This window comes from Sinohyriopsis cumingii, chromosome 19 (genome assembly GCF_028554795.1).
Source record: "Sinohyriopsis cumingii isolate HCF-2022 chromosome 19, ASM2855479v2, whole genome shotgun sequence".
Taxonomy (NCBI): Eukaryota; Metazoa; Mollusca; class Bivalvia; order Unionida; family Unionidae; genus Sinohyriopsis; species Sinohyriopsis cumingii.
In genome coordinates, this window is record NC_142979.1 from 18,004,341 (window position 1) to 18,025,669 (window position 21,329).

Sequence of the window (21,329 nt, forward strand, 5' to 3'; positions counted from 1 at the left end):
AACTGAGCAAATCAATATTTGATTTATCGAACACCTACAAATATTTTCATAGACAAATACAATCTACGCTTCGACAAAGGAACAAATGTCCTGCGTACCAGAACCAAAATAATAATATTCTTGCCCCCCACTCTTTACTGACTTTAAATTCGTATTTGCTATAGGGATTACTCTCTCTCTCTCTCTTTCTCTCTGTCTCTCTCTGTCTCTCTCTTTCTCTTTCTGTCTCTGTCTCTGTCTCTCTCTATCTCTGTCTGTCTCTCTCCATTTAGGCGTGAATTCCGGTGTGTTCGTGTGAAACCTTCTAATGTACGACTTGCACATTGATAAAGTAATGCAAACATAAAGAGCAAACAAGAACAATAAGTACCTAGGCATAACATTCGGGATTTCCTCTAGGCGAGTACCTGAACACAACTCCATAAACGTCGTCAGTTCTCAAATCTTACAAATGTTTGTGCCTTCCAAGAAAATTACAAAGAAATTATCTATAATTTCAGAGAGCAGTAAACTCGTCATATCTATCTGTACATGCATGGTGATTATGATAATCCTTGTGATGGTAATTGTCTACATAATAAGGTAAGTCACATATCTGATCATACGGTACCATATTGTTATAAGAACCAAACAAGAGTAAATGTACGCTTTGTCTGTGTATAATCCACATCTAACCATTACCATCAATGCCTTTGCATAATGCACCTGCAGGGTCCATTATATTTGCTTGAAAGAGCATAAATAATCATAAAATTCTCTTTTTAAAAACTAAAAAGCATAAATACATGAATTTATTCTTCAAATACGTTACCCGATCATAAATATTTTAATAACAATTTCTGATATTTTGTTTTTGAATTTTTTCTTTATTCTTGACTAGTATTGTTTTGTTTAATTAGATTATATATATATATATATATATATATATATATATATATATATATATATATATATATATATATATATATATATACACAAAATAATTGGAACTAGTTATTCGTGTTTTACTATATAAAGGAGGCGTCAAGTTGAAGAAAACATAATCAGAATGAAGTGGAAAATAGACATAGATGACGTAGAACTGAAGCGGTCGAAGCAAACATTTGGTAGCAGGGTATGTGCAGAGTCTTTCCATTCTTTTCTTTAAATGAAAGTTACGGAACATAGTACTGAAGAAAAGATTCTCAGTTCTGAAATAGTCTAAAAACTGCTTGATATTCTTGATTATGCATACTTTTAAATTTCAAATCTTACTCTTTTCTTCACAAATTTCAGCAGACAGTTTTCGGATATTCTCTGTTATGTGCTTGTACAAGCTACGAGGTCGTGATCATATTCGGAATTGGTAGTTTTTAATGACTTACTTTATTTTAAGTTCTGTTTACTTGGTTACTTTCATACTGAAATATTTATGTATTATTTATTGGTTTTTGCTAGTTTATAAGATTTAAGTTTTTATGCATATATTTCACCTTTGGTAAATGATGCACAGTAGGTATACAGACTTTGAAAATTGTACGTTCATATGAGTACATATGGAATATATAATTTAATGTTCTCGTTTTAGATGAGCAACAGTTCTATCTCCGTTGGATTGAATTCTAATAACAGCGGTGCCAACCTAAATACTATCACAGCCGGACTTTACAAAGGCCAGGTTGTGGCACTTAGAACTGTGAAAAAACGACACACAACTCTCTCGAGATCATCATTGATAGGATTAAACGCGGTAAAATAGTCTGGTGTGTATGTGTGTGAGAGACTTTCGTCGATCGAAACAGGCCTGGTCTGATAGCTGCTTTTAATTTATGAAATGACATTAACTTTTAAACTGACAAAAAATGTGACAATGATGAAATTCGGTTATTATACAATTAAATTAAAGACACTCATGGAAAAGAGCCGAAAAGCTGTATTAGCACAAAATATTAACAATCACGAATGAGAAATGGCCCCAGAAAAATCAGTTCTCACACTCAGACTGAAGACCTTGACGACTATGACATCTGATTGGTCAGTGATGTGACTTAACATATTTGACGTTAGATTTTGACATTTAAAAACTCCCACATTTATCAGAGCACAAAACTAAACTCGGACTAACCAAAATGGAAAAATCGCACATTGATTTTTTAAATTGCCCATCAGCAAGATACTTCCAGAATTCTAAGTTCATTCCAGGTGAAGATATTGAACATAAAAATTATGAAATCGGTACATGTGTTCAATTTGTTGCGCCTAGCAATTTTCATCATTGAGTGTAATGGATGAATGGTTGAGTTAGAGAACAAAAATATTTTATGATTGTCGTTCCTGCTCACGAACATCACATTTCCTTCTGCCAATGTAGGGGACGTTTATTGGTTTCTGTGAGATAGCCTTAAATGTTTTTTTTTTTTTGTCATCACATTTAAAATAATTATTATGCTTACAATGTAATCACTTTTCGTCCTCCAGATGCGAGACATGAATCATGACAACGTCAACAAGTTCATAGGGGCATGCGAGACACCAACAGACTACTGGGTTTTGTTTGGCTACTGTTCAAAAGGGAGTCTACAGGTAAATTCAGCGATATTCTTTTACGGCACAGCGTATTCCACCATCTGCAACTCATTGCTAGTTTTCATTTTACAACACTCAACCATATAAATGAGTTTGTGCTTGTATATATATATATATATATATATATATATATATATATATATATATATATATATATATATATATATCATCATCATCATCATCAGATTTGCATCATTAGGTCAATAAAAGATTTTCTGAATGGCTTCCACGCGATCTTTCCATGTATCGTTGTAGAATATGACATCAACGGTGTATGTGTCACAATTATCTAGACCAGATGTTATCATGTTTATTATACTCTGAAATGTTGACGGAGAATCTTTCATACCCTACTGCAACACTTTATACTGATAAAGTCCATCGGGAATTGCAAACGATGGAATTCCTTTTGCTCTTTCTGTGAGTGGAATTTGCCAGACTTATTTTGAAATGTCAAACCTGGTAACATATTATGGCGACTCAGTCGTCTATTCTTGGCATTGGAAATGAATCCGTTTTTGAGGATATTGTTTACTTGTACATAGTTAATACACATATGAAATCTATTATATCTTTAATGCACAAGAATACATGGTGAACGTCAGCTACTTTGACATGGTTCTATAATCATTCTACTATGAATATTTAATTCCATTTTCTAACAGATGATTCATCCTGTAAGGATGTGGTTTCACAAGTGAAGAATCTACTATCTCATCACCATGATATATTGTATTTGTTTATGTTGTAACATCAGAAAACAAGTGCTCATATTCTCATATTAGCTGTTTTATTTCGCTCTTTTCTTGCTGTTCAAGATGTGAAAGCTTCTGGTCCAGATTGTTTAATATTTCTTAATTCCGAAGATTGGTTTTTAAAAAGTCGCTACATTTGGATTGCATCACATCGTTTACATCCTCCTTGTATGTGACAGGTACAACTAAATGGATTGAATGATTGACTGGACTATCTCAGCTATATTACACCATTAATATTTTTATATGATAATGTTGCTCATGGTTCCTCCATCCAGGAGTGTTAGTGATATAATTTAACTCATTCATTTTCTGTTCAATTATATAAGGACCATTCAATTTAGCCAAAAGAGGATTTTGCGGTATGAGCAAGAGAACAAGAACTCTTCTACCAGGCTGAAAACTCCTTTCCTTTGTATTTTCGTTATACCTTAATTTCATTTTTGATTGAGGACAGTACATATTAATTCTAATTACTACACAAGCCTTAGATAATTTCTATTTAAAATTAGAGACATAGTCAAAAACATTTATCTTGGAAACTTCAGTTGAGGGAGGTTCTCTTTTAATAACTTGAATGGTCCATGGACAGTATGCCCATAACATAGCTTTAAAGGACTAAAACCTAATGATTCTTGAACTGATTGCGAACATCTTCATGGCAATCCTCTCCGATATCAAAGCAATATGACCAAATTATATTCTTGATAGTTTGATGAAATGTTTCTAAAGCTCCTGAATTGTGGGGTAATGATCAGTAGATATGGCATGCTTGATGCCTAATTCATGCTTAACTTGTTGGAAAAAGTCTAGACATAAAATTGATTGGATAAGGCACATTTCGGAATGTCATCAGGTGTAAAGAACATACTTTATCAAAGCGTTTATAATAGTTTCAGTTTTAATATTTCTCAAAGGAGATATTGCCTATGGAAATCTTATGGTCGCGCAGATTATGGTCAACAAGTATTAGTTTCATGACTTGGTCTTAGCTCAAAGAACAACACAGTCATCCATTATTCTGCTTAATGGTTCGTCAAATACAGGACTAGGTTGAATATCAGCCTTAGGTATATATAGCCCTCTATGACAAATATGACATCTCATGATATTCTTCCTGTTGGACAATGAGTGATTGTCTTTTGTCACCCTGAATAAAACAGAGTGAATCAGTGTTAAAAAAGATCACTGTGATCAATATATATTGATTGATCAATACTAGCAACCTCGACAAAAGTATGAGCAATACCTGCATCCGCTAAAGGAATAATGTTATGATTAATAATATTCACATGAGTTCTTTTTATCAAATGCACGAGAAATGGCGTGACTTTTCTTTTACAATAAGTGCAAGAGATATGGATTCTGATCGGTCACTCTGGAGAGGAAGACTAATTGACAAATGAAATTACGAGACAAGGAATAACCTCTAAGTACTAATCTCCTACCCATTTTTAATCATCTCAATTTTCCCGTCAGTTGAGAAATATCTTATCTTCACACCCATCCAGGTGTTTTATCCACATGGGAATTTAGTTTATAACAAATCTGAATCTTGTACGTCTCTCTCATATCCGCGACCTCTTTGAATCAGTTTCCAATAGGACGAGTATTTTAGCGAGTTCCTACAACCTCTCGTGTTTTTCTCAGCATGACTCAATTTAACATGATTCAAGTCAAATTCATTCGAGTCATTCACCCGAACCTCGCTGAGAGGTTATTGTACAACACCTATTTCCTGGTAGCTTTAAATTCAGCATGCATGATGGTTCAGTTGCATACCCATTCAGTCGACCCGAACTATTTTCCTTTCAGATCAGATAGGTCGGTGATACTCATGACACAACCAGGTTTTGTAGCCTAGTGTCGAATCGAGGCAAAATAAAAGCTGTTTGTTGGCATGCATAGTCAACGTTCATGAGCTTTTATCTCAGGAATTTAGCTCCAGACAAATCCTGAATATTGTTTGTCCTGTGGGTATGGCCCAGATACCACAGGACCACATTAAACCAACGCACCATTTTAGCTTTGCTGGATGAGCCAGTGAATATTTATCATATGAAGATTTAATAATCGTCTTCCAAACCTTCTTATTGTGGTCACTGTCCATTTGACCACAATCTGTGATTCTTTCAGGAGGAGAGTGGGTTATCGTTCACGTAGGGAATCTAATCTTTCTTCTCTAGAATAATACGCGATTTATAGGTAGGATGATTAGCATTCCCGCATCCTACTACATTTTTCCTCTAATGGTAATTTGATCGGAGAATGCGTTCAGACTCAGAGAATAGTTAAGGATCACATTACTTAAAGACCCTCCCATCTAGTCCGCTATGCTAGTATTCTCACTTTCAGTTCGCACAGCTTGCATACTGGCGACAACTAGTGATGGGCAAAAGTTGTTCCATATGGAAAAAGACAGAAACGAAGAATTTTAGTAAGTTAGTAGAGCGGTATTCGGGAGGAGAGGTTTTTTATTCCTAATGTCATTATGATTGGCTAAGTAGTCTCAGAGAAATATAATTTACTAGAAAGATTTTGTTGTTTTTACAAAATAAATACAAATGTTGTAACAAAGACAAATTTTCATACTGTAAAATCTGGTACCCCCTGAATTTTGCCACCTAGACGGGTGCCTTGTCTGCCTAATTGGAAATTTGTCACTGATGGGAACCAACCGGCTTTCAAGCGGAAACCTCGTGACGTTTAACTGCATTGACACACCAGATCTACAGGTATTATCTTTCAGCACACAATGTCATCTAAAACAGGTACACGAGTATATCCTCCCAACCTTCTGTCAACCAAAACACTGCATTAGGAGCATCTCATACAGCCAGGCAATGAGGATACGCAGAATTTGCTCCGACGATGAAACATTCCTAAAAATGCCTGAAGAGTAATCTAAATATTTAATTTACCGAGGCTACAACAAAGACCAGATCGCGGAGGCAACCCAAAGGGCTAAACAAGCAAACCGTGATGACCTACTAAAACATGGAGAGAAGGAAAAGGCTGATAGGATACAATTTATCCTGACATTATACCGTTTATCCTGACCTACTATCAAGACAACCCCGAAGTAGGTAAAATCATCGGAAAACACCGGCCCATCGTGGAATCGTCTGACATACTAATGGTAATCCTCCAGAACAAACCTGTAGTAGCTTACCGGAGACCAAAAGACTTCAAGGACACCCTAGTCAGGACGAAGCTGATGCCAATCACTAATCTAGACCACCCTAGTCAAAATATGATAGAGACCAGGACATTTTCTGGCACAGTGACTAGAGAAAAACTAAACATACATGTCCAAACAAAACGTGCAAAACATAGAATGTAATTTATCTCATCACATGTAAGATCTGTAGCCTTCAATATGTCTGAGAAACTGAGAAGCTACACAAAAGGACCAACCTTCATCGGTCTGATTGGGTGACACAGAAGCCCGGTCGCAGAACACTTCTCCTTCCCTGGCCATACTTTCAGCGATATAACACTTATTGCAATTGCTCACAACCCCCAACTGGAGTTCTCAAACCAGGAAAGATGAATATTACTGGTTACGCCGCCTTAGAACATTGAAGCCAAGCGGTTTAAACCAAAAAGATCAGAAAAAACAGCCATGCACAAATAAAAGTATCCTTTGCAGCGGACACATTTTCTTTTAAATAATTCTCTAAATTTGCTTAATAGCCTATGACTACTATAACAATGAAATATCCGGGATATAATTCGCGCGACATAAATTTACGTAAAATAACATGTTGTTCTGGCTCCATCGATTTCTAGGTAAAGAAAAATATGTTCTAGCATCCGCAACAAGTTGAAATAAACCAGTTGAAGCAAGATAAATTTACAGGTTTAATTTATGTAGAAACAGTCATGTAAAGTTTTGAAAACACAACGGTTTTTCTGTTTTATTTGTTTGTTTTGACTGTGTTTTGTATTTGCCTATGTAAAAAACTCATTCTGAGTCGAAAGCGCGCAAGGTTAGTTAGATACTAGTTTTGCACTGTTCGTTGTCAGTGTATTGCACACACACACACACACACACACACACACACATATATATATATATTTGGGGGGTATGTTTATATCTACTGCGGGTGGGGTGGTAGGGTGAACAAATAAAAACATAACTATCACCATTATCCATTCAACACTAAAACAGTTAGTATCCATAACCAAAGATGTATTAATTCACTAAACTTTACAAATACAAAACATCACTTGAATTGTTATAAGGACCTTTCTTCAATGAAAAATATTAAATATTTTGGAAGTTAAAAGATCTCGATTTCTGTCCCAATGACTAAAACTTAAATCGTCTCTCGTAAAAAAAAATTGATTAAAATTGAATCATCTCCTGTCTCTTTGTCAAAGATTGTGTGTGACATCCATCTTGCTTTCTGTATTATGTGCCTACTCTTATTGTATGTTTCTATCGATATGATTGACACTCTTAGAGCAGTACTACTTAAATAATGGTACTAACGAAACAAGATTAGATGTTAGGGATGGTAAAATGGAGTTAAGAGCAAATATTGACCATACGCCATCGGTCCTTTCACCTTGTGTAACTGATACCCCTTTTGGTACACTCTGGATCATCCGATAATATTTATGTCATCTTTGCATGCAATCTTTCTTCGATATATTTAGCCATAGTTGGATAAGCTTTGGTTTCAAGAGTCTGTTGGTTTGTAGATAGATACACAGATGTGGCTTGAAGATTCTATGATACCGGATGAAAGAAAATCTCAGTCAACATCGTTTAAATCAAAGAATGATAGCACGCACAGTCGCCTTGTCGGTGTTAAAGATAAAATAGATTTTTGAAATAGTGATAGATGGTAACCTTTGCAAAGAAACATTCCAGTAAATGCATAATAGTTATTTCCTTTACTTGCAGGATATTTTGGAGAACGATGAAATCCAGCTGGATTGGTTGTTCCGCCATTCCATGATGATGGACCTAGTTAACGTAGGTTGAAATTGCTGGTATGGGATCGGCATTTGTAACTTTAAAAATTAGTGATGCATTAGTTGTAATATTTAATAACAATTGTATATTTTACTATAAAATTATTTTGCCTGTATTTTCTTCTTTCCGAAAAGCAACTGTTTTGATCGTATGATATTTTAAAACTGGTTTTATTTGAGTAAGGTCAGCATGATGCCATGATATAGGTTCAATATGTTACATTTGGAAAAATGTTGGACGAATAGATCACTTATTTTCTTAAAACGCAGACTAAAGGTCAACATATTGAATATTCATTTTGCAAAATCAATAACTATTATTGCATTAATATCCATCCACTTTAGTATGAATGCATTATTAATAACTTCAACAGGTTTATTCCGAAGTGAAGCTATCTTTACTGAATAGGAACGCTTCATACAATGTTACATGACAAATAGCGCTTGTGCAAACCACTGGACAGGTATGAATATTGCAATGGCAGTCGTATAAACAACGTTTACTATACATTAGAATAAATGTTAATTTTTTTCTGTTTTACCTTTATATTGCATTTTCACATTGAACAATAAAGATTATGGCAAATTTAATATAACAATCATTAACAATTTAGCATTAGTGGTATTATTGAAAAAGAGCACAATTCTTTAAATTATATATAGACGATGAAAAGATGCAACTTTTTGTGAACATTGTATTGTAATATGAGTTCTATTATTTGCTTCTTTCCAAGTAAACGGTGATGACTTATGTTGTTCTGATATTTTTTATATTGGATTTAGTCCGTGTTTTGTATTTGGATTGCATACTCGCTGTACTTAGCAAGGTTTCCTTGTGAGAACTTAAATGACGAAATAGAACCGCATTAGTTATCTTCTCCTATCAACATTTGTCATTCATGGAGCTGCATTAAAAATCGTTTATATGTGAAAAATACAATTTCGATTCACCAAAAGCTGCAAATTGGAGGCACGAAGGACCTCACTTTGCAGTATGTCAACGTTAATGATGCATTTAAGCATTTTAAGTCTGCTAGAAAATTCAAAATGGCGAAGATTTCTACTGTAAATTCCAATAAATTGATAAAACGATGATCACGAAGAAACTTGAACCAGCGCATACCTAAACTACTAATGACGTCCGCTGTTGTAGGATTAATAGATTTTTGCATTTGTATGGGAAAATAGGAACGAGTTTTTTTTCTTCTGAGTAATGCTTCACGACATTGGTAAGTCCAGAAAAACGAGTTCATATTTCCAATACGAATGCAGTAACCATTTTATTAAATACTAATTCCGTTTCTTTACCTGAGGCTTCGTAATAAAAAAAATCTAAAACAAGACACAAAGTAATTGGATTTTCGCGATCGTAGATTCATCAGTACACAGTAACAATATTAATGCGCACATAACACGGCTCAGCAACCTTTAAGCTTTCTCGCGCGCTCGACATTAGTTTTTAAACAATTCTCGTTTTGGTATAAAAAGAATATATTTAGAGTCATATTTTGAATGAATGCGAATTTAAAAATTCAAACGTTTCCAGTTGGTCTGGAATGAATGCACTGTTTTTCTGTTGATCCAACTCAATTCTAATTTTTTGCTAATGATTGGCTGGATTTATTGGGTCAATTCAGTACAGTAAGGAGAATGTGATTTCAGTTGGAAATGTTGTCTAAATTACAGAGCGGTGTGTATCAGGTTTGCAGGTCATGTCATTCGGATTTGCAGAACTAAGAAGGTACATTTTGAGGAAATTCAAGATGCATAAATGTAAGTGTATTTATTACCGTTCTTATTAACAGCTAAAAAAGACAGGTTTATGCCTTCTCACTTACACGGTCGCTGTCGGAGGGGCCCCAGCTCTGAACCGTATCATAGTCTGTATACCTTCCATCGCTACCCTAATATTGTATTAAATTAGTTAATTGGTAAAGTCACAAAGCAGCTGTTGTGACAGTCCATTTAGTCAGTGGAGATAATATTTAGTTCATTGCAAAACCATCAGTTGCATTTTTTCTCTAATAGAGTGTGTTTATTAACTAGTAAAATGGTTCGATTCTGATAGATAAGCGATAGCCCATGGCCTCGATATGCTTTTCTGCGCTAGTTTATTGACCCTAGAGAACACTGGTCATAGTCTGGTCCATTCTACTTGCCAAAAATTGCAAATATTTCTCCTAAATAAATGTTAAAATGACCAGAATGGTATTTTCAATTACTGGGTAGATCACGTTTGTTATTGGCATTGCGATTATCACATTTATTCGTTTGCATTTGTGACTCAGTGAACTCGTCCACGTCGCCAACTTGTTCATCTCCACTTTCAAATGGACCAAACAACTTGTTTAATTTATTCAAAAACAAATATAATAAATCGAAAGCTAAAGCGTCTGCTACATGAGCGTACATAATTTTTTTACAATCGAAGTAGTTCCTACTACACCATACTATTTTTAGACAGACGTGTCTTGCAATATGAAGACGTGCAATATGGAACAATACTGAACGATTATGACAATGTAAAGATAACGGAGAAAAAAACGTGAGAATATAATAACACCTCTTACCATGCAAATCGAACGGCTCCACTTTATAACGTAGTGGATGGGACTTAGGTTTCCTACCATAACTTTATCGGAGCGCTATGAACATTGGAAGAAATTGGATGCAAAGCGAAGGCGGTGAGACCCCGGTCTCATATTGAAGAATAAAAAAGAAAAAAATACATGTATGGCGATATTCTTTAGCATATTTATATTCCCCTTCCACGATTAATCCGGAAAGTTATGTGCTAATACTTACGATTGCAAAAAAAAAAGGCTTTGCGAGGAAACTAAGTTTATCTAAAAAATGAGAGTTCGTCCCAATACCTTTTCTGGTGTCCATTCGTCGGTGGAATTCGGAATAGTGTGTTACATTATTTAATAAGATACTAGATGTATCTTGATTCGATACTATATGTAACGAAAAGAAGAGAACTCCAATGATTTCAGACATAATTTTTCTTTCTATATAAAATTACATATGAAAGCAAACATGGCATTATTCTTTTTAATTAAGGACTATCAACTTCATATTTTTCCAGAATTCTTGTATTTGAAATATCATATTATGAAAAAGTCCGAGCCGATTTTGACCCCCGGTCAGTTTCTTATGAAACTTATAGAGATAAAAGAGGTTCCTCTCTCTTCCCAAACTATGTATATAATTCTTATCCAGGGTCGCTTTTAAGTAAAAACAATAATAATTGACTATTAAAACGCCAGTGGTTTTATACTCTGCTTTTGGAAGATATTTTCGTGGATTATATACAGGATGGCTAACACGCCCTCGTGAAGTAGACTACCGAAAGGAAATATTCTAAAATTATGTATTTGCACACAATATTCCTAATAGTATATAAAATATGTCTTTTTGTTTTGAAGCATTGTCAAAATGATGTATATATTTATGTTAAGTTCCGTTTATAACCTGTGATACATATTTTCATTTTCATTACTAAGCATATTAAAGTCTTCACTTGATTGCCACAGATTAACAATTAGAGTATTCTGTATCATAAATATAAGACCAAAAGCAGTGCAGATCATTTGGGTAACAGCAATACGGCACGTGAAGCACCTGTGTTTTCTGTATATTACGTTTTTGTTACAGTATAATAATTTTGATATATTCATTAACGATGAGTGGAGGGGCACCTGTTCCTTATTTTATATATGATATGGGCCTCGTGAATGAAGGGAAAGAAAACAGATGATTACAAATGTAATTGTTCCCATCAATCTTTCAATTTGCCAGTTAGAAGCACAAAAGTTCCTGACTCTCAAATACTCTGAAAAATATTCATGATCTGATAGAGAGAAGTGAAAAGAACGTATTATAGCCATTATATTAACTGAAGAAAAAAAATCATGATGTAAAAATAGAGAAATATACATAGGCTTGAGAAAAAACATCCTAACATCCCCCGGAAAATTTTACATAAAATTAACATTGAATAAAAGTGCACCAACTGTGTAATATTCAATTTAATGATGAAACAATGAAATAAGGAAACTTTCAGGTCTAATAAATGTCAAAAATGCTTTGATTTGAAATCCATTCAGAAGAATTTATAATCACTCATGCACGCAGTGAGTCACACCCTGTGACTTGGCATTTTTTAGAATGAGCAACATGCTAAATGTAATTTATACTCAATTTTAAGCTGGCTACTAATTTACCGTAGAGTTTGAAATAATGCAGCAACTTTGGTTGACAATGTTTGCGGGTACTGATAAGATTTCAGTTTGTGTGCGCACAATCACACGTAGAAAAGACATAAGCAACACACATGTACAAATCCAGTTGAAAATAAATTTAAAAAAGGAAATATTTATAAGACATTCAAAATGCAGCAGCAGCACACTGGCTAAGTACTAAAAACATGTCCCAAAGGGACTAGCACCGCCTCATATTTCTAGCTAGGGTTGTTCATTTATTAACAACTCTCTCTCTCTCTCTCTCTCTCTCTCTCTCTCTCTCTCGTCAAGGATGATCTTAGTCAACTATCAATGGGAAGACACATGTGTATAGCTATACTTGTAATGCCATAGGTACGTGTGTAACCGAATATCTTCGATGACATATAGAGAGGCATGCAGGACATACAATACAGTATGCCTTACGATTAATTCACAAGTCTCATGAGGGGATATCCCTTGCTCAGGTAGCTCAAAATGCAACCAGAAACAACGAAAACAAATACAGTCGCCCAGACAAATCGCAGTCGATGTCAGATCATCAATTTAGTTTAAACAAGCATAAAATGGTATTTTACGTTACTGTGAAGTGACACCCGAAAATTGCATGGCAACGAAAATCGTCAAAGGGGCTCGTTTCGCCCTCACGTTTATGCTCGTTAATGGTGATCGTAAGGAGGAACATGTATAAAATCTGCATATGCGTTAAAAATGTATCTTATGTAAAAAAAAATCAAATGTGTTCTTGAATGCGCTGTTACTTTCTGAAGACTTCAAAGAGACGGAAACTGCCAAAATCTGAGTTTTGGATTTAACACATGTTTATTTCGGACCAAATATAACTGATAAGTCTACTCTGTTTCATTATTTCACGTGTACATATGTTCCAGTTGATATATAGCCAATATGGTATAACTATAGCAAATACTCTTATAAACACTTTAATTTATTGCTAATGCGGGGTCGGCAAAAATCGGCCCTTATCAGACCTTGTCTTTTCTGTAAATGCTACTTATTTAGTAGTCCTGAGAGAAAATTTCTCCTCGTTCGTGAAATTAGCCAGTGTTGTACCAGTCTTTGAAAATGTGATAAAGTCTGGTATCTAACCATAGACCTGTCTCACTCAAAAAGCTACTCTTTCAAAGTATTATGTATAAATATTTTGATAAATTCTTTTATTCAAATAATCTTTATTGAAGCATCATTCTGGATTTTTTGTTTAAAAACTCTACAGTGCTTCAGTTTACTGAGATGTACCATATTCCTTGTCTAGCAGGAGAAAGACACGAAGATGGGTGAATGGTGTTCTGTGACCTATCGAAGTGTGTCACTGAGGACCAGACTTAACACATAAACGAACATTGAATAAATAAAAACCTACTTACTGGTTTGGAAGCTATCTTTTTGATCGTGTAAAGAATCAGTATTATAGATTTAGTATCCAGTGTTAGGAAAATAAATGCAGGAGTGACTCAAGGTTCAACATTGGGCCTATATTTATTACTGAATACTTTGACTCGTCATTCTGCAACTGACTCGTCATTATATTATTAAACTTCTAACAATGCCGACACGTGATTAAACCATGATCTGGAGATATTAAATGAAAACAGTGGCTTATGCTACGAAAACGGAATAATTTTGTTATGAGAAAGTCAAATATACACCGACAGTAACTATTTTAAGATGCAACAAATCTATTCTTTGCTAATTCTTTTAGACACCTTGGTTTGTCGAGTCAGCTGTCAAAGAACATATTGAAGTTATAGGCAAAAAAAGAAATGCAAAATGTTCCTTGTTCAGGGTATTCAAGTTGATGGTTTTATTAATAAATAAAAAATCTTTCAAAACGAGTTATAGGCAAATTAAGAAATGCAAAATGTTCATTGTTTTGAGTATTTAAGTTGCTTTGTTTTTAAAAGAAAACTTTCAAAACTGTACCTGAGCAATAGTAGACCCTTACTAGAATATGCCAGCGTAGTTTGAGACATATAAATTGAAGAAAATTTGATTTTAATTATGAGAATGCATCCTGATGATGTCCATATATTCATTGTTTTCGACTTGCTTGTTATGAGAGTAAAGAATGTTTATATTTGGAAATAGAATGTATTCCCTTCAGTGAAAGAAGAACCAGTAAAAAGAAAACAGCAACTTTTCACTGAATTATTAAGCTGATGTCCAACTTGTGTGTACAAGAACTGATACCGCCTTGTGTAAGGGTGATAAGCCATTAGCCATTATGTAGTAGATCTGACTTTGTTTTAGTCTCATGCTGGTATATTCTGTGCAAAAAGTTCATTTATACCATCCAGTGTTTATTTGTGGAATAGTACCTCAGAGGATACACGTTAGACTAAATCTATTGGAGTTGAGTCTCTTGCTGAGTCGAGTCGCGAGGGGAGTTCAGTCTCTATGTGAGTTGTGTCTATAGGAGAGTTGAGTCTCTAGGGGAGTCGAGTCTCTGGTGGAGTTGAGATGATCCCTTCTTCCAAAATCTAATACTTTCAAAACGTTTGGTACGGTGTTAAAAAAAATTATCGATTGTTCATTTAAAGCTAAGGAATACTGAATGTAGAGAAGGCATCGAAACCAATCAACATTATCTCTTCTCATGTCGGAGCAATTTAAAGTCTAGTATGCAAATTAAACTAATCAAAATTTTTCCAGATTTGGATTTATTATTAAGAGAAAATCCCAGTCTATCAAATGAGCAAAATTAAAATATAAGTTTAGCAGTATAAATATATATTACAACTATGAAATGGTTCAAGGCCGACATTTATGTGATATTTCTCTTCTGTATCTGTGACATAGGATCTAGATTCCTCTCTTTTCTTCAATCTTGTTTGTTCTTTTCTCCCATTATCTCCTTTCAGTATTGTCATGAGAAAATTGTATTTATGAAATGCTTTATGTACACATGTCAGCCATCTTGTATAGAAAGTACTATTTGAATGGAAAGGTGATAACATGTTGCTAGAACTTATTAGCCAAACCGTTTGCCATAAAAACATGTGTAAACCATAAGAGAACTGTAGTTTCTGAAAATTTCATAAACATAAGACTGAAGCAATAATTATAACCAAAATGTTGTCAGTCACTTATGATTATTATGCTGAAGTGGCATTTAAGAAAATAAGTTAAAAATCAACAAATAATAAAGTGGTAAAATCTCGATTGTATAAGGAATAAGACAGTTTTGTACCTGTTTCGTACCTGTAATTAAGATAAGGGAACTCTCGGGATACATTTATGTTTGGGTTCCCTGTCCGTAACATGCAGTACATTTCTGAAAATGGACATCGTGAATGATCAACTAGTATACACCTTGGTACGACTCTGGTGAGGCCCCAAGTGGCCGAGTGGTCTAACGCGCTAACCGTTACGGATCACTGCCATCTCACCTCTGTCTGCGTGGGTTCGAGTCTCGGGTTCGGCCAGTGTGGGTATGCTAGAAAGCTTGCCAGTAGCTTTTAGTGGGTCGGTTGTTTTTTCAAGAGTTTTCCTGGGCTCTTCCTCCACCATTCATACTGGCCGTCGTGTATAGCCTATCCTGTGCTAAAACATGGTGTTAAACCCTACAACAACAACGACTCTGGTTCCTACGTCTATATAAATCTATAGGATATTATATGTATCTGATATGCAATAGGGAAAGCGGGAGAAAGTCTGCTGACTGATTTTCTTTATGCTAACAAATATTATTTGTCCGTGACTGATATAACGAGAGAGAGAAAGAGAAAGAGAGAGAATCTGCAACCTTACTTTGAATGCTGCAGTTGTTATGGGTCTCTAGTTGACAGAGAAATGGTAATGTCGGCTAAGTATCCCATACCTTCGTACACTAAAAGCAACGATACATTACGGTCAGTATGTAAAGTCTACTTCCACTAAAATCTGTTGCAAATTCACTAGTAGCACATGACCAGTTTTAAAAATCGTAATTATAGTCATATGAAAATGTTAGAAAATCAACGAAAATTATGACGGAAATTGGGGTATCATTAACTAACTACGACCTGTTGGAAATGAACTGCTGGGGTTTTCTTATCTCAATAACGTTGTCACACAATAACAAAATTAACTGTCCGATATAAAGATTTCATGGTATAATTGATACAAAGTATCTATGATTTGCAAAGTTTAATCAATTTCTTTTAGCTATTTTTATTGGCAATTAGTGTCAGGATACATCTTACATGAGGAAAGTATATTCAACTAATGGCAACGCAAGAACATACACACCTTTCCATGACATTAAAATGATTTTGGATTGCTTAGAGCTTTAAATATATGAAAAAATATATTTAAGATTACAACTATTCACAATCTATCCTTAAAAGGGTCCAATAAATACACTTGAAATCATAAGTAAGCCTTAAGGATCCAATAAGTAGACTTGGAAGCATAGGTAGACCTTAAGGATCCAATAAGTACACTTGAAATCGTAAGTCGGCCTTAACGATTCAGTAAGTACTCTTGGAATCATAGGTAGGCCTTAACGATCCAATAAGTAGACTTGGAAAAGAAGGGAGACCTTTAGGCCCAGGTAAGGCTGGTTCACAAGCCATCTTGAGACACGTAACGCTGGTGTTCAAGTTTAAGCCATTTTGACACAGGTAATGCTGGTGTCCAAGTTTAAGACATTTGACAAAGGTAAAGCTGGTGCACAGGCCATCTTGACACACGTATGGCTGGTGTTTAAGCCATTCTGACACAGGTAATGGTGTTAAAGTTTAAGCCATTTTGACACAGGTAAGGCTAGTGCTCAAGCCATTTTGACACAAAATCTTATCCTCATTCATCCTTATTGTGAGAAGAATGTCTGCCGCACAAATGTGAGTTTTAAAATGTTGATATAAGGAAGTCTACTTATTGCATTGTGACCCGTCACTTTTAAGAGTAAATTTTACATTTTAATAATGTCATTGCTTCACAACAGAATATGCTTATGTTAGTGATATGACGTGTGAGAGACTACAGTTTGATGTACTTTTTATACTTAAATTTATCACATAGGATTCGTTATTTTCAAGACAGATGGTCATAGTTTAATATTCAACAAATGAGAAACTTAAAAGGGTTAGTGATTGAAGAGGTAGTATTATCAATACCTGCAATAGTAATCGTCGTCTGTCTCGTTTACCAACTGATTCTGACGCCATTTTAGGGGATGACGTACATTCATTCGTCCAAGCTAGTGTCCCATGGGAGACTGAAGAGCACCAACTGTTTGGTTGACAACAGGTGGGTGTTGAAGATAACAGACTTTGGACTGGGCTACCTGACGGAAAAGATTGATCCCCCAGATATTGAGGAAAATGAAAGATATAAAGGTACACTTTGTGTTTGCTTTTATCAATCCCTCAGTATGTGATTTATATCATTTCATAAACGGTTTTACGACAATATACTATAAAATATTGTGTTTGACTAGAGTTTTTCATACTGTCATTTGCATATTGTTATGTAATAATATAATTTTCATATGAAAATTTGAAATTATGACTAAATACAGCGATCAATGTTAAAGCCTTATAATTCATATATTATACATGAGATTACGGATACGGTATGGAATACGTCATTTTCCTTATTTAACCTTTTGATGGAAAAAGAGGAAATAACCTTCAGTTTAAATCGTTCCCCAAGCGTTCCAACGCTTACCATGTGTTCCAGTGAATGTTCCAAAGCTCCGCCTCTGGTATGATTTCAGTTTCAGAAATCCTTTCCTATGTCTTCCAGCTTACATGCCTGAGTTCCTCCTTCAGGGTACAATAATTTGCAAGAGTATTCCAGGAAACACGTCCGAGTTTCGCTTTCCGATTGATAACCTTAGTCAACTATTCCAGCAATCATCCCGTGTTATAACACGGTGTATTACGAGTTATTCCTACAATATAATTTTTCCTACCTTATCACAACAAGGAATTTTCTTCATCAATAACAATGAACGTGTAATTCAGATATTTGAGTCCTCCAGATCCTATGTAATAGCGGCCACGGATCATTCGATACAGTCCTGATTTTATAATATGAAGTAAGAAAACACCTTAAACGGAACGTTCTGTTTCAGATGTTTAATTTCATGAGAATGGATCAGACCACTACGTTAGAATTGAATGGTTGTGTATCTTAACATAAATTCTCAAGAAAGTTGAGAGCTGAACAGTTTTGAAAATTATAAAAATACAAAAATAAGACACCAAAATAGTTCACAGTTGTATTGTTTTGTACTGTTGTAAATAAATGACACAGTATACTTCAGTTACTTATATTTTCCACTGAAACCATATTCAAGAAAATAAATGTGAAGAATCATGGTGCTTATTAAAAAAAAACTACAAAAAAGTTCACAGATGTTTAGTTTTGTGCAGCTGTAAATTAGTAACAGAGTACACTTCAGTTATATTTTCCAATGAAACCATATTGAAGAAAATAAAAGGAAGAATAGCGGTGTTTACAAAAAAAAATTCTTTCTTAATTCTTCTTTGGCGGAAAATAAACAATGTATTATAACTCTATCATACATGCACAGTAGTGAAAATATCGATTTTCACAAGAGTAGTTCAACTGGCTGTCTGGATTTAGTTGAATGCAAAGTAATTATGTGTTTTCGAATAGATTAATAATTTATTGACTTTCATCATTTATAATGCTAGGATTTCTAATCTAGTAGGCTGGCATATAACGCCTCGGTTAATGTCTACTAGAGTTACAAGAGTGCCAAGTTTCAGGAGAGAAATGTTCGTGCCAAGGTAGATACATGCCAACAGATTGAATGAATGACAACTTGTTGACAAGAACTTACTAACTAATTCTACATTAGTCATCTAAGGATTATTGCAGAGTTCATCGTTGATATCAAGGAGAAAAGGGAAAAATACTGATTTCATATTGACGCATGTTTATGTTTTTTCTCATGAGAGAAACGGCGTTCAGTGGTATTTTGTATCTGTAGTTTATGTTGTTTTTCCGTTTCCAGCTTACTCACAATGGACTGTAATGACACGTTATTTCCAAAAAGTCTTAAGAATGTATACGTCCAGAACAGGGTAAATACCAAGTCCTAATTAATTTATTATTTACTTTCTTAATAAAAGTCTTAATGTACATTACAGCACTACTATGGACGGCGCCTGAATTACTACGCCAGGAAAAGTGGCCGCCACATGGCACCCAGAGTGGAGATGTGTACAGCTTCGGAATAATCCTCCACGAAATAGTCTACAGAATGGGAGTGTTTCCAAGAGAACATATGATCGCTAGAGGTAAGGAATCTCAAAATGAAGACATAAGTGAATGAGCTGTAATTACAAAACCATTCACTGGCATGAGCTAACAATGTAATGCCTTATCAGGCATATATTTCCTATCCCATTTTTAAACAAAATACAATCGGTGTTGAACGCCTACATGAACTGTATAAATTTTAATATAACAAGTGTCAGTTTCACAGCTAAACATTTCCAGTTGTTGGGATATTTATGTAAAATGGTGATTACTGAATGCAGAGATTTCGTATTTACTGTAATGTATTTGTGACTGGATATTTGCATTATTTGATTTGGAACCGTAGACTACAGTAGACATAGACAAGTTTTATATACTCAGAATTGCATCGCATATTTTACCACATTAAATAATGCTCTGGTTGGATAAATTTCTGTCAGTTGGGAGACTAGTTTATGTCCACATTTCCTAGGTTTTATTTGTTGTTCTTTTCTGGCTTGGAATTTAACGCCATTTTTCAGCGCATGATAGGTTATACATATATATATATATATATATATATATATATATATATATATATATATATATATATATATATATATATATATATATATATATATCGTAACGTGCCCTTGTGGAGTAAATTAGCCATATTCAGACAAACGTGATAATTTTCCCCAATTCACTCTAGTCAATCGATTCGAAAAGTGGTCGCCAAAATGCTGATAATAATAGTAAAATACAAAACATTCCACAAGGCGCGGGAGCAAACATTCCACAATCGCAGCCAATAAGTAAAGAGGATACTGCACAAGAATTTAATGGGCTTTTTTGAACCAATCAGAATCGCATAAACTGCCATTTTAAGATGTTACCGCATACCATATGTAAAGTGTACTGACTATGTGATAAATCAGTTTAACATTTATTCCGAAAATGTAACTGCTTTCTGTTTTAGTAATCTGATTTCATCATTGGTGCCTCATTCATAATATATACGTTTATATTTCGTTTATATAGGTAGTGTGTATAAATTCTGCTTTGTGCTACAAATGTTTTCACATTTTAAATCCCGTCATTGCTTTTTATAATTTATCTTTGTTCCCGTTGCATCTCTTGTGCTTTTGGGGCTTGTATCATAACTGGATATTAGGTAAGGCACATGAACGAACTGATTCAGTTCAATTAATGTTTGGTGCTTTACCATATCAATCAAATTTTTTGTTTCAGATATCATAGGTCGCGTAAAGATCGGTGAGACAATGTTATGCCGCCCTGACACGTATATCGATGTCCAGGATATAAATCCTGCCAGTATCCGGCTGATGGAGCTTTGTTGGATGGAAAACCCAAACGACAGGCCACCATTTTCCACCATTAAGACATTCATGAAAAGCAAATTCCAAGATGTGTAAGTATAGGTTGGCTATTACAGAGTGGCTCACGTTTACAAATACAATACTGACGAGATTATGTCAGCAAAAGCAGGGGATACAGGAAGGGTAACACAAACAATTCCTTCACTATATCAAATCTAACTGAT

At 34.6% G+C, this 21,329-nt stretch overlaps 1 protein-coding gene across 1 annotated transcript in view; it reads left to right on the forward strand.

Annotated features, from left to right (window-relative positions):
- Positions 1–21,329, forward strand: part of LOC149775211 (atrial natriuretic peptide receptor 1-like) — a 113,129-nt gene that overhangs the window by 58,058 nt on the left and 33,742 nt on the right. Inside the window, exons 10-17 of the mRNA XM_089944373.1 lie at positions 501–582; positions 1,018–1,114; positions 1,568–1,729; positions 2,458–2,562; positions 8,236–8,307; positions 17,724–17,889; positions 19,675–19,824; positions 21,017–21,197. Coding sequence (XP_089800499.1) covers positions 501–582; positions 1,018–1,114; positions 1,568–1,729; positions 2,458–2,562; positions 8,236–8,307; positions 17,724–17,889; positions 19,675–19,824; positions 21,017–21,197 — 1,015 coding nt within the window. The remainder of the gene's footprint in view (positions 1–500; positions 583–1,017; positions 1,115–1,567; positions 1,730–2,457; positions 2,563–8,235; positions 8,308–17,723; positions 17,890–19,674; positions 19,825–21,016; positions 21,198–21,329) is intronic.